We start from the raw sequence: 13024 nt of genomic DNA on the forward strand, positions 1-13024 counted from the left end.
GCATCTGCTGTTTGCATGAGACAGAGGGGGCCACTGGGAGAGCCCAGGGAGGGTGAGAGAGACAGGACAAGTGACTTGGGTTAAAAAAAGGCCCAGGCTCAGTCTTCCCCTCTGCAAGCTGAGGGCCGTGCCCCTTTGCCAGGTTCCAGTGAGGCTCCAGGCTGACTATGGGGTGGAAGGGTTTCCCGAATCTGCCTGCAATACAGGAGACCCGGGTTTGATCCCTGGGTCGGGAAGATCCCCTGGAGAAGGAAATGGCTACTGACTCCATTATTCTTGCCTGGAAAATCCTATGGACAGAGGAGCCTGCAGCGGGGCTATGCGCAGGGTCGCAAAGAGACACGATCGAGCGACTAATTTTCACACTTCATTTTACGGGGTGGAAACTGCTTTGTGAAATGCGTCTCGGTGCAGAGTGGAGTAACAGCTGTGTCCGAAGGAGTGAACAACAGAGGTTGAGCTGAAAGCCGCACTCAGAGCAGGACCAGTCCCGCCGGTTCCCGGGTGGGCACCGGCGCCTCTCTGCAAGCCCTCCGGCCTGGGCGAGGCGTCAAAGGCCAATGGTCGTTCGGGGGAGGGGCTTCGCCGCACTGACGCCCCTTCTGGCCTGTGGGCGTGTCTGGCTGTCTTAGCCAATAAGAGTGCGGAGGCGGGGCCTGGGTAAGAGCAGGAAACGGCAGCCGCGGCGGAGTCTGTGAGTGCAACGAGGGCGGGGCTTGGTGTGGCTCCTCCTGCACCCGCCCCCCCAATACTCCCAGGGTGGGGAGGGGGTCTCCGCGTCCAGGGCTAGTGGCCCAGACACCGAGACGAATGTGGAGGGGGGTCTTGGACGCACGGGGCAGAGGCGGGGACGGGGCCAGAACACAGGTCTGGTCTTCAGCAAAAAGGCTCCAAACGCCCCTGAGCCCCCGCGGGCCTGCTTCAGTTTCCCTTCGCATCTAAACAGGGCCAGCACCCCCCGCTCCCCATTTCCTCCAATTCAGGGGATCCCATCCCACTCCTCTTTGTGGTCTCTTTTCACCAGCTGCCCGCCTGCCGCCATGCTGCCCCTGCGCCTATGCCGGCTGTGGCCCCTCAACCCTCCCCTTTGGTTCTTCGCAGCGGCTGCCCGGCAGCGGTGAGTCGGGCCCCCGGGATCCGGCCCGGTCGTTCAGTAGGTTCTTGTTGCTGGCCTGCCCAATTCTAGGCGCTGCGCTAGGTGCTGGGATAGCTCTGTGTCAGGCGCCTTACAGATTTGTCGGGTTACTCTCACCTTCACTGCTGAAGACACAGTATCAGAGATTAAGGAATAACCCCCAGGGTCATACAGATATAAAATTTGAACCCAAGTCAAACCCAGTGCCCTTCCTACAACTCAGGTGGTTGTTAAGCATCACTGTGCATAACACAGGAGGGCTGCGGGGGGCGGCGTGGTGGTGGTGGGGGGGTGCTTACAAAATTGCAGATTCCTGGGCCCTACTTGGAGATTCTGATTTGCAGGAATGAGGTGGGGCTCAATAATTTTTTTTTTTCTTTTGGGCGCACTGAAGGGCATGCGGGATCTTAGTTCCCCTGACCAGGGATGGAACTCAGGCTCCTTGAGGTGGAAGCCCTGAGTCTTAGCTACTGGACCGCCAGGGAAGTCCCAAGAATTTATTTTAAAAAACATGATCAAAACCAAAACCAAAATATAATTTTCAGGTGTTTCTGATGCAAGGAGTCTGAAAACTACACTTGGAGACATTTTGATCTGCCCCATACCTGAAACACTCAAAAAGGGAGGGATGATTTACAGAGATTATCCTTGGTACCTGGCTCAACCCTGAGCACCAGGATGCTGAGTCAAAGGGTGGCCCAAGTGGGTAGGGAAGGGGTATCCCTGTGTCTTCCTTAGCCCTGGCAGGATTGGGCCTCTCTCCACAGGTCTGGCCCCAGTAACTACTATGAACTCTTGGGGGTGCAGCCTGGTGCCAGCACTGAAGAAGTTAAACGAGCTTTCTTCTCCAAGTCCAAAGAGGTACCAGTGGTTTTAAGCGGAGAGGGGGAAGGGAAGTCTGAGCCAGATGGGGTATGCTTCAAATTCTCAGAAATGGAGCTGAGAAGCTCACTCTGGCTGGTGCACATTCCCTCAGCATTCACAGGTTGGGGGAGGTGCCCCATGGGGAGAGATCTGCCCATGTAGGAGGAAAGGCTAGGGGGCAGGAGCCAGGCCTGTCTGATGGGCTGGGCTTGGTTCTCTTGGCCTGCCTGCTCTTGAAAAAGCTGGATCCAGGACTTACAGTGAGAGCCAGGCAGCAGGTGGGAAGGACTTACACAAGGGGAGGAGGCAGAAGTCTGTGCTTCCTGACTCTGTGGTGGTTTACAGGGATGGGCAGGCCTGAGAGTGAGGGTCACTCCCCAGGAAGGGCCTCTGGGAATGACATGAGCCCTTGGCGATGGACATTATCAGGATGGGTCCCGGGAAGGGGCATGGAAAGGGAGATGAGGGGAGTCTTGCTCCACCCCAGCTGCACCCTGACCGGGACCCCGGGAACCCAGCCCTGCACAGTCGCTTTGTGGAGCTGAGTGAAGCATACCAAGTGCTGAGCCGTGAGCAGAGTCGCCGCAGCTATGACCACCAGCTCCGCTCGGCAGCTTCCCCAAAGTCTCCAGGAACCACAGCCCACCCCAGGTCTGCTCACCAGGCACACAGGTACAGTAGTCCAGACCCCAGCTCATGGGTCCCGGGACGGGGCGTGAAAAGGGAGATGAGGGGAGTGGAGGGGTGAGACAAGGCTGGGGAGCAGGAGCCAGGAGGCCTGTCTGGATGGGCTCATCCTTACACTGTCCCTTCTTCTTCCTCCAAGCAGTTCTGGGGCACCCCCCAATGAAAAATACTGGGCCCAGTTTCATAAAGTGAGGCCTCAGGGGCCAGAGTCCAGGCAGCAGCAGCACAAACACAACCGGCGAGTGCTGGGGTACTGCCTCCTGATCATGCTGGCCGGCATGGGCCTGCACTATGTCGCCTTCAGGTGCGTGTCTCCCTAGGGCGATGGGCAGGGGGCAGGAGGGTGGGCGAAGCCCAGCGTCAGGCACCTAACCACGCCACCCCTGTGACCTGCACCCTTGTGTGTCCCAAGCTAAGAACTGCATGAAATTGGTCTCCTCCAGAGCCCCTTCTGACTTGGCAAAGGCAGCTGTGCACTAAGAGCTCATGTCATTTCAGTTTTTTATCATTTGAATTTAAATTTTTGGTGCTAATCACCAGAGTGCTGGAGCCAACCAGAAAGCCTGCACAAGAAGGAAATGGGTCAAGCTGGGCCTTACCAGCAACTGCCCTCATTCATTCCTGCCACCCTCTCGTGCATGCCATGCCACTGAGCTTCAACAGTAGAGACACCTAAAGGCTGGTGCCCACTGCTAGCAGTGTGCCTAGTTCAGTGATCGAGTTAGAACAAACCTTTCTAGTCTCTTTCAAGGATCTCTCTGACATTCAGAGCTGCTGTCATGACAGTCAGGGACCTGGGTCGCCATGAGATCCTGGACAAGTCCCGACCACTCTATGTCTCCTCACCTAGCACTGGCAGTTCGGCTGCGGTCCCCACAGGTGTAAAGCTGTGAGACCCTGGAGTGGAGGGGAGGGAAGTGAGACTTGGGGGACAGCAGAGATTGGCGGTCCCAGTGTTCTTTGTAACCCCTTTGCAGGAAGCTGGAGCAGTTGCATCGTAGCTTCATGGATGAGAAGGATCGAATCATCACAGCCATTTACAACGACACTCGGGCCCGGGCCAGGTCTGTCCCAGCTCTTTCCTGCCCTCCCTTCCCTGTGCCGGCACCACCTCCCAGGATCCCAGTCCCGACCACCCAGGTGCTCTCCCTGCAGGGCCAACAGAGCCAGGCTCCTGCAGGAGCAGCGGCAGAGGCAGCAGCTGCAGTCACCACCCGGGCCGCCCCAAGGCCCCGGGATCGTGCGCCCAGGCCCCTGAGTGGCTCACCTTGGAGAACTCTCCTTGGATGGGGCCTGCAAGGTGCCCCCTTCTGGGATGCCCCACGCCCCAAAACGCGTGCAATAAAGTGATTCTCAGAGCTCTCGTCTGGCTCCCTCCTACAGGCCCAGCGCCCCCCGCCCCGGCCCCGCCCTCCAGGCTTTGGTGGCGGCAACCCGGGAGTCCGGCCCCCTGGGCGGTGCGTCCCCTTTCCCCTGCAGCGGCGGGAGGGGGGTGTGTGTGTGGGTGTGTGTATGTGTGTGTGGGTGGGTGTGTGTGTGTGTGTGTAGGGGGCGGGCCCCGCCGGCGGCCTCGCCCCCCCTCCCCCGCCCCGCCCCCGCCCCGCGGCCCGGTGGGGAGCGCGTGTCTGGGTCACATGAGCCGCCCGCCCGCCAGCCCGGGCCCGGCCCCCCGCCGCCCCCGCCGTCCCCGCCGTCCCCGCCGTCCGCCGCCACCACCGGCCGCCCGCCCGCTCGGCTCCTTCGGCCGCCGCTGCCGCCGCTGCGTTGCGTTGCGCTGCCTGCGCCCAGGGCTCGGGAGGGGGCCGCGGAGGAGCCGCCCCCCGCACCCGGTCCCCGCCCGCCGCGCCCGGGCCCGCGCCATGGGGCTCTGGCTGCCGCCGCCCCCCGCGCCGCCCGGCTAGGGCGATGCGGGCGCCCCCGGCGCGCGGCCCCCGCGGGCACCATGAGCCCCCTGCTCCGCCGCTTGCTGCTCGCCGTGCTCCTGCAGCTGGCCCCCGCCCAGGTACGTGCGTCCGAGACATCCCGCCCGCGCGCCGTGCCCTCTCTCAAGGTTGGCGGAAGTAGGAAGGCGCGGGTTCTTGGGGATCCACGGCGGCGTCTCGGGAGCCCAGCCCGGGCATCCCCCGGGAGGAGTCCCTCCTCGCCCGCCCGCCACACTCCCGGGCCACTCCCCCGCCCCACCCCGTCCCCTGGGCGCAGCCGGGGGCGGGGCCGCCTCGGTGCCTGGCGGACGCGGTTCGGCGCCCACTGTGCCCCTTCCTGATCTGGGGCCTGGAGAACTAGCCCGGACTCCAGGCTTGGAGATTCGAGGCTGCTGCCAGAGCGGGCCTGGCGGGTAGTAGCCGGGGCAGGTCCCAGGTGGCGTGGAGAGGACAGGTAAAGCTAGAGTGACCCCAGGAACAGAGCAGTTTGGAAAACTGTCAGAGGGGAGTTGAAGCCTCCTGACTGCAAGGGCAGAGCCCTGGGGAGAAAGACATTGCCAAGCCCTTCCTGGAGTGCATCTTGGTCCAGATTTCTTCTCTCCTACAGGCCCCCGTCTCCCAGCCTGATGCCCCTGGTCACCAGAAGAAAGGTAATAGTAACAGAACTTTGCACCAGCCGGCGCTCAGAACATTTGCTTCCAGCCCTGATTGCAGACTCCATGTATTTCTCATCTTGTGTAATCACAGCCTCTCTGTAAGATGCAAACTCTTTAATTCTGCCCATTTCACAGAAGAGCAGATTGAGGCAGTGGGATGCCTGGCATCTGGATGAACAGGGCAAGGAAGACAGATTGGGTGGGCAGAAGCGGGGGCTAGTGGAGGGTAGCTGTGATGGGGGAACTAAGAACAGCTTCTGGACGCAGGGACAGAGGAGCCAGGGGGCAGCTGCAGGAAACTCTGGGGGACTTAACCCTTACTCATCTGCCCCTAGTGGTGTCATGGATAGACGTGTATGCTCGTGCCACCTGCCAGCCGCGGGAGGTGGTGGTGCCCCTGAACATGGAGCTCATGGGCACTGTGGCCAAGCAACTGGTGCCCAGCTGCGTGACAGTGCAGCGCTGTGGCGGCTGCTGCCCTGACGATGGCCTGGAGTGCGTGCCCACTGGGCAGCACCAAGTCCGAATGCAGGTAGGGGGCAAGGGGAGTGTGCCTGGATGGATGCTGGCATTCTGGGGACTGAGGGGGTGGCGGCCAGAGCCCTGGGCAGTGGGCAAGGTGTTCTCATCCCTCCAGCCCTGGAGCGCCCCCTTCCCGTCTCTCTCACTGTGTCTCTCCCTGTTCTCCTGAGCCCAGATCCTCATGATCCAGTACCCAAGCAGTCAGCTGGGAGAGATGTCCCTGGAAGAACACAGCCAGTGTGAATGCAGGTGCCAGTGAGGCCCCACCTCGGAGTTCGCAGAGATCAGGCTTAGGGGGTGCTGGGTGGGCGGTACACCGCAGCGGGGACAAGGTTTCCAAGGGTAGAGCGGGGCAGGCCTGGGATCGAGGGCAAGAGAGTGGAGAATGCTTGGCTTCCTGATCCTCTCTGTCCTTGTCTCTGTCTGTCTCTTACTTTTCAGACCAAAAAAACGAGAGAGTGCTGTGAAGCCAGACAGGTGAGTCCTGGGCTCTTGCTGGGGTGGGGTCGGAGCCCAAGCTTAGTGCCCAGAAAGTCACATGTGGCTGGGGCAGGGGGTGTTAGGGTGTGTCAGGAAGCTGTGGTCCCCTCCCCTCCTTCTCCTCCCCGGCCTGTCCCCACCTTCCTCCTTTTTCTCTGCTCCCCAAGACTCTGTGCTCTTCCCTGACCCCAGCCCCTGGGAAGACTTCCTTCCCACCCGAGACATGTTGCTTCTCCTCCTAGGGCTTCCACTCCCCACCACCGTCCCCAGCCCCGCTCTGTTCCGGGCTGGGACCCTGCCCCTGGAGCACCCTCCCCAGCTGACATCACCCATCCCACTCCAGCCCCAGGCCCCTCTGCCCACGCTGCCCCCAGCGCCGCCAGCGCCCTGACCCCCGGACCTGCCACTGCCGCTGCCGACGCCGCAGCTTCCTCCGTTGTCAAGGGCGGGGCTTAGAGCTCAACCCAGACACCTGCAGGTGAGGAGTTGGGAGTGGTGTCCAGGCCCTTCCTGGAGCAGGTCCAGGTGAGCCAGCCGGTGGGAGAAGAGCCAGGGAAAGGGAAGCTTTGACCGGGTTGAACAAATATTGACCCAGCACCTAGTTGGCACTGTGGTCAGCAAAAACAAGGCTCCTGTTCTAATGTGGGAGTCAGACACATGATGCCAACAGAGGATGTCAAGGGCTGTGGTGAGCGGTACCTGACATCATCTCTGAGAGGCTAGAGACATCCTGGAAGAGGTGACATCACCAGGAGTGTCAATGGAAAGACAGCCTTCCTGCTCTGAACCGTCTCAGAAACGCCTATGGTAGACGTTGATGTTCTACCTTACAGGCTCCGGCAGGCCAGGAGATGTAGTGGAACCCTGGTCCACTCTCGTCCAAGGCGCTTCTCTCCACCCCTCCCTTCCACAGCGGGGTCATGGGGTGGCATTGTGTGGGCCGGGCCAGCTGGGGCTTCCCAGGAGTGTTAGGGGAGAATGGGGTTCACAGAAGGTAACAAGCGGGTGCGTCTAGAGAAACAGGGGCTGAGCTTTGGGGCCAGCGTGAACAGACCCCTTCTTCCCCTCTCAGGTGCCGGAAGCTGCGAAGGTGACAAACTGCTTTTCAGACTCAGTGGGGCCCCTAGCCTCACAGCCCTCCCCCCAGAGAGGGCAGGAGGGCAGCCTGGTGAGAACCGTCCAGTCGCCAAGACCTCAGCCTGGGCAGAAGCTCCTCCGGGACCTGGGCCTCTTGGAGGGCCTTCCAGCTGCCCCTTGTCTCTCCAAGGCTGCCATCCAACAACGTGGACAGAGTTGGATGAGGAGACCAAGAGGGGTCACATACCAACCTGGAAGAGAATGGGGTCCCGACTCAGATTTTAACCACCTTGTACAAGTGAGCATCTAACAGCTGGCTCCTCTGTCCCCTCACTGAGAAGACCCCAATCCTCTACAAAAATGTGGGAGTTGGGCTTCAGCGCAGGAACTGTGAACCCCAGTCCTGATAAAAGAGATGGAAGGAACTGTCCCTGCCTGTGTCACTGTCTGTCACTGTCCAGGCTGGCTGGTTTGGACATCAACGTCTGCATTGTACTGACACGGAGCTTGGAGGAGATGAGGTCCAAAGACCCCCCACAACCAGTCACAGTGCCAGAATCGTGCATTCTTTACTTTCATGTTTCGCTAACGGGTCCTGCTCCTGTGTCCATCACAAGGGTTCCTTTCTGAAAGGAGATGGCCAGTGAGCTTGAGGTGGGACTCACCTCTGCCAAGTGACACCTCAGCTGTCACTGCCCCTCTTCCTGAGCCTCACATGTGCACACAGAGGGAGCAGATGATCATTGTGGTCTGGGCCCTTGGGTGCCAAGAAAGTTAAGAGTCATGTAATAGAAAAGAACATTCATCTTCCCTGCCAGGCTACACTCTGTGTTTGCAACTTTTTGCTTCATGTAGCTTAACTCCATATTTTTTCAACTGCAGTCTTCACTCTCACCTCCCTTGCACCTTGGGCTCCCCTCCCCATGCTCTACTTGGTACTCCCCTGACCTTTATGTGACCCAGCCCAAACTCAGTGGTCAGCTTTCCGCCTGCACCCTCTAGTGCCCCTGGGGCTCAGTGGGAAGGGGGTGAGCTGAAAGGCAACCTTGGCCACCAGTACTTTGCCCCACCAAGGCAGAACATTCAGGGCAGGGTTTACCCCAAAGCAGTTACCTAATGGAGGCCTTCTCTGAAGTCATAGAGGAAGGGGTAGTGATCTTGTTAGGCCCAAACCAAGAGTGGCGTTAAACCAGAAGAGACGAAAGTTCAGTTAGAGTGAGACCTCCCAAACCCATTTAGCTTGTCCAATGAGCATGTGCTTTGTATGTGCCTTCTCACCAAGCCCTCAATTCTGAGGTCATTGTTGTGATCATCTTTTCTTCAACTGAGGAGATAAGCTCGGAAAGGCTGATTGACTTGAGGATTTGGCCTCAGATCATCCATCTCCCTAACATTAAACTTAGGTTTCGCTGCCTCTCAATTGTAGGCTCAGTCTGCCTGCAATGTGAGAGACCTGGGTTCAATCCCTGGGTTGGGAAGATCCCCTCGAGGAGGGCATGGCAACCCACTCCAGTGTTCTTGCCTGGAGAATCCCCATGGACAGAGGAGCCTGGCGGGCTGCAGTCCATGAGGTCAAAGAGTCGGACACGACTGAGCGTCTAAGCACAACTGCAGGTTCATTACTTTGGTGGAACCTCCCAGGTGTACCAGTGAAAACGAATCCACCTGCCAATGCAGGAGAGGCAGGTTTGATCCCTGAAGTAGGAAATGGCAACCCACTCCACTATTCTTGCCTGGGAAATCCCATGGACAGAGGAGCCTGGTGGGCTATAGTCCATGGGGTCACAAAGAGTCGGACGCGACTGAGCGACTAAGCACACACATGTTTCTTCCTGGGTGCTGAAGTGACTGGAAATAAGTCTGGATGGGGAATGGACCCAGCCGGACTGTTGCAGTCATGACTCAGGGTTATTGTGCCCCGGGTAGAAGCAGGCCTGGATGCTGGAAGAAGAAAAAGCTAAGCGCATTTGCTGTGGGCCTAGCTGTGCACATTACTGGGGGACTCCAACAGGGACCCTGTGGGGTCGATGTTATCAAGCCCGAGTCACCAGGCCAAGAAACTTCTTCAAGGTCACACAGTCAATGAGTGGCAGACCCAGGATTCAAACCCAAGGCTCACTCTGAAGCTAGGCTCTTTCCACAGCAACTGAGGACTGTGGGTCAGAAGAGGCCCAAGGGCAATCAGGAGCGTCAAGCTGGGGGCGACATAAAATGGCGTCTCAAGACCCCCTCCGGGAACCCGCGCCCGCCTGACCTTAATTTCACCTTAAACGGAAGTGCCTTCGGCCCTTTCGGAAGTCACTTTCACCTTACCTTAAGGACTACAAAGCCACCGGAGGTGACGTATAGGTCACATGGTGCCTCGGGGGCGTGGCTAGGGAAGAAACCACCCCAGTGGGCGTCTGGCCGCGGGTTTTGCACGGTCCAATGAGGGCGGGCTGCGTGGCCAGGTCTGGTGGCGACGATGACGCGCCTGCGCAGAGACGGCGGCACGACTGGGGTTGACTCCGGGGGCGCGGCGAGGAGGTGAGCGGGGGCCACAGCCCGGGCTGGGGGGAGCCGGGGTACAAGAGGGAAGACTGGATCAGGCGGGGCAGGAGCGGGCTGGGGCTCCGAGTGTCAACGAGGGATAGGTCACGAGGAAATTGACTGTTGGGGGTTCCGAGCTGTCCTGGGATGCCGCAGGGGGAGGGTTCTCACGCCTCAAGGGGCGGGACTCCGGGAGTTGGGGCGGGAAGTCTAACGGCAACGGGTGGAACTTCTCAACTGGCGCCGGTGGGAGGCGGAGCTCGAGGCCTGGAGGCGGGGCTAGGACCGGTGCGGGGTGGAGACTGGTCCTTGGAGGAGGAGCTAGAAGAGGCGGAAGGAGGAGCCTCGGGTTTGGAGGCCGAGGAGGAAGGAACCCAGGCGCTGGGGGCGGGGCTTCAGCCGGTGAGTGGCGCGGCTACCGTCCAGGAAAAGGGGTCTAGTTCTGTCGGGGGCGGGGATACAGGGTCGGGGGCGGAACCACGCCCTCTAAAAGGTGGGGTTAAGGAGCCTAGCGAAGGGGTAGGCCCAGGTAATGGCCCGGGGCGTCCACGCGGGGGCGGTCTCCGCGGTGGCCGTGCCTGGGGACGCAGTAGGCCTAGAACTCCCCCGGGAGAGGTGGTGTGGGTGGAGCGGGCTCGGCGGCCACCCGACACGGGACCAGTCTGGGTGCCCCGCAGGCCCCCGAGGGCTCAGAGTTGGGGCGGCGCCTCGGGCGGAGGCACAGGCTCAGCCTGGGGGGTACCCCCGGAGGACAAGGGCTCCCCGGAGCCACCCAGTGGCGACGTGTGGGTGCCTCGGGGCCGACCCCCTGCGGCAGCCGCAGATGTGTGGGTGTGCTGGGCGGGAGGCAACTGGGTGTGGCGTGAATGGGGTCGCCCGGTCGGGGCAACCGCTCTGCAGCCAGATAGGGTCTGGACTTTGCGGAAGGGGACGGGTGGGAATTGAAGAGCAGAGCTGGGGACCGGGAGGGACGGAAGGGCAGGGGGTGAGCAAAGGGGCGGGACCCTGGCTGCTGTGGCCTCCCCTGACCCCCTCTCCCCGCTGCTGGGGTCCTCGGGCAAGCCCCCTTCTCACTGGACTGGTAAGTGTGGCCGTGGAGCCTGGGGGAGGGGGCGGTGATCCCGAACAAGGGGATCCCCAGGGGCAGGCAGTGTCCACGGTGGGGTGGAATCCTCCCGGTACCTGCCGGTATTCCATGCCCTCCCGTTCCTCTCCCCCGGTTGGTTGGTCGGGGTCTGTTCCCACAGAGAGATGAGGCTGAGCTGGGTCTTGACAGTACTGTCCATCTGCCTGAGCGCCCTGGTCACGGCCACAGGGACCGAGGGCAAACGGAAGCTGCAGATCGGAGTCAAGAAACGGGTAGACCACTGTCCCATCAAATCGAGGAAAGGGGACGTCCTGCACATGCACTATACGGTGGGTGAAGGGGTGGAGCTTTGGGGGCGGGGCTTTTGGGGACATGAAAGGAACCGGGAGCCAGGTTTCTCTGCCAAAAGGTGGATCTCTTGGGCAGGTCTTCTCATCTACTCTGCATGGTTCTGTCTTGCTCTTCACTGTCTACTCCCAGGTTGGCATCAGCAAGCAGTGCCAGTGTACTGTGAGCTGCCCAACGTTCTGTCTCCTGCTGGGACTATGGCCACCAATGCTGTGGGGTGCCACCTTGATGGGAAGAGCACTGGGGGTGGGGGTGTCAGAGCAGACCCCCCTCCTCACTGGCCTTCCCATGGTCTCACAGGGGAAGCTAGAAGATGGAACAGAGTTTGACAGCAGCCTGCCCCAGAACCAGCCCTTTGTCTTCTCCTTGGGCACAGGCCAGGTCATCAAGGGCTGGGACCAGGGGCTGCTAGGGTGAGTCGTGGGGCCATGGCTGTGGTCCAGGAGGTAAACTGTGGGAGGCAAGCCCCAGGGATGGGGGGAGGGAGCAAGGAGCCTGGTTGTTGCCACATGCTGAACATGTGTTGTCCTGCAGGATGTGTGAGGGGGAAAAGCGGAAGCTGGTGATTCCATCAGAGCTGGGTAAGAGGCTCTTTCGGAGTGGGGATAGGGAGTTCAGGGTGTATTATCCATGTAAGGGTGAAGGCTGATTTAGTCTCTGCATCCATCTCCACTCAATTCATTCAATCCATGCCACTTCCAAGTCCAGCCTTGTCCAGCAATGAGGACAGGGCAAGACCATTGGGACACTTGGCTCTGGAGCCAACTCTCTGACCTTTAGCAAGCCCCCTCCCATTTCCCTGGTGGCTCAAATGGTAAAGAAGATGCCTGCAATCCAGGTTCAGTCCCTGGGTTGGGAAGGAATTGGCAACCCTCTCCAGTATTCTTGCCTGGAGAATTCCATGGACAGAGGAGCCTGGCAGGGTACAGTTCATGGGATCACAAAGAGTCAGACGACTGAGCGACTAACTTGCCCTTGTTTTTTTTTTTCCCACCTCCATTTCTGGCCTAGTGCTAGGATGGGTAGAGGCTTAGCTTCAGCCTGGATGTCTGCGGAACACCTCACTCTGCCTGGCCACAGCTCATTCTGTTTCTTTGTGTTATCTTGGCAGGGTATGGAGAGCGGGGAGCTCCCCCAAAGATTCCAGGTAATAGACCTTTCTGCCCCCCTCCCCATCTGCTGCATCCATACTATCTCCGGGTGGCCCTAGTTCTCATTCTGCTCCCACCTCTCCCCTGCAGGTGGTGCAACCTTGGTGTTTGAGGTGGAGCTGCTCAAAATCGAGCGACGTTCAGAACTGTAGCCAAACTGGAGAGGGGCGGTGGAGAGGCCCCCATCAGGGACCAGACTGTTTAAAGAAAAAAAAAAAAAAAAAAAAACTTAAAACACACGAAGTGAGCCTGTGTTTCTTTGTGGGCCCTGAGAGACTTAGAAACCGCAGCTTCAGCCTCCTCTCTCCCTCGACCCCCTTCCATCCCTCCCTTTCCTTTCCGGGCTGTAGAACCTTGGGGTCTAGTAGGCTCAGTAGCATGGAGGTCACAATGGCCAAGCCCTGGGTGGTATGGTGGCCCTTGTCCAGAAGGGAAGAGTATTCCTGCCTGCTGGCAGCAGCATGGCTCCTCCCCAGCTCCCCAGCCACTTCCAGCTCCTAGTCTGGGAGCCAGCACTGGGCTATCGCCATGGCTACATGGCCCTCAGGAAGGCCTGCGGTCACCTG

The 13024-nt window shown here is 59.9% G+C and overlaps 3 protein-coding genes across 11 annotated transcripts; all 3 read left to right on the forward strand.

Moving 5' to 3' along the window:
- The first annotated feature begins 122 nt into the window (after positions 1-122).
- DNAJC4 (DnaJ heat shock protein family (Hsp40) member C4) lies at positions 123-4044 on the forward strand. 3 transcript variants are annotated; one of them, XM_019955012.2, is made up of 7 exons: positions 123-694; positions 1025-1117; positions 1903-1996; positions 2487-2671; positions 2826-2990; positions 3664-3750; positions 3842-4044. In XM_019955012.2, exons 2-7 carry the CDS (start codon positions 1041-1043, stop codon positions 3942-3944), a joined length of 711 nt encoding a protein of 236 aa, XP_019810571.1. In that variant the 5' UTR covers positions 123-694; positions 1025-1040; the 3' UTR covers positions 3945-4044. The 3 variants fall into 3 exon arrangements, with proteins under 3 accessions (XP_019810571.1, XP_019810572.1, XP_019810570.1); XM_019955013.2 differs by having other exon boundaries at positions 570-694; positions 2829-2990; XM_019955011.2 differs by lacking the exon at positions 123-694 and adding an exon at positions 740-867.
- A 302-nt stretch (positions 4045-4346) lies between these two features.
- On the forward strand, positions 4347-7773 carry VEGFB (vascular endothelial growth factor B). 2 transcript variants are annotated; one of them, XM_070783409.1, is made up of 7 exons: positions 4347-4688; positions 5216-5258; positions 5600-5796; positions 5962-6035; positions 6228-6263; positions 6610-6744; positions 7339-7773. In XM_070783409.1, exons 1-7 carry the CDS (start codon positions 4629-4631, stop codon positions 7358-7360), a joined length of 567 nt encoding a protein of 188 aa, XP_070639510.1. In that variant the 5' UTR covers positions 4347-4628; the 3' UTR covers positions 7361-7773. The 2 variants fall into 2 exon arrangements, with proteins under 2 accessions (XP_070639510.1, XP_070639509.1); XM_070783408.1 differs by having other exon boundaries at positions 4348-4688; positions 6509-6744.
- A 1939-nt stretch (positions 7774-9712) lies between these two features.
- On the forward strand, positions 9713-12697 carry FKBP2 (FKBP prolyl isomerase 2). Of its 6 annotated transcripts, none has more exons than XM_019955085.2 (6): positions 9714-9869; positions 11120-11288; positions 11608-11720; positions 11842-11888; positions 12419-12454; positions 12549-12697. In XM_019955085.2, the coding sequence occupies exons 1-6, from the start codon at positions 9808-9810 to the stop codon at positions 12608-12610; spliced, it is 489 nt and encodes a 162-aa protein (XP_019810644.1). In that variant the 5' UTR covers positions 9714-9807; the 3' UTR covers positions 12611-12697. The 6 variants fall into 6 exon arrangements, with proteins under 6 accessions (XP_070639511.1, XP_019810644.1, XP_019810647.1 ...); XM_019955088.2 differs by lacking the exon at positions 9714-9869 and adding an exon at positions 10187-10274; XM_019955087.2 differs by lacking the exon at positions 9714-9869 and adding an exon at positions 10306-10401.
- The last annotated feature ends 327 nt before the right edge of the window (positions 12698-13024 follow it).

This window comes from Bos indicus, chromosome 29 (assembly GCF_029378745.1).
Source record: "Bos indicus isolate NIAB-ARS_2022 breed Sahiwal x Tharparkar chromosome 29, NIAB-ARS_B.indTharparkar_mat_pri_1.0, whole genome shotgun sequence".
Classification (NCBI taxonomy): Eukaryota; Metazoa; Chordata; class Mammalia; order Artiodactyla; family Bovidae; genus Bos; species Bos indicus.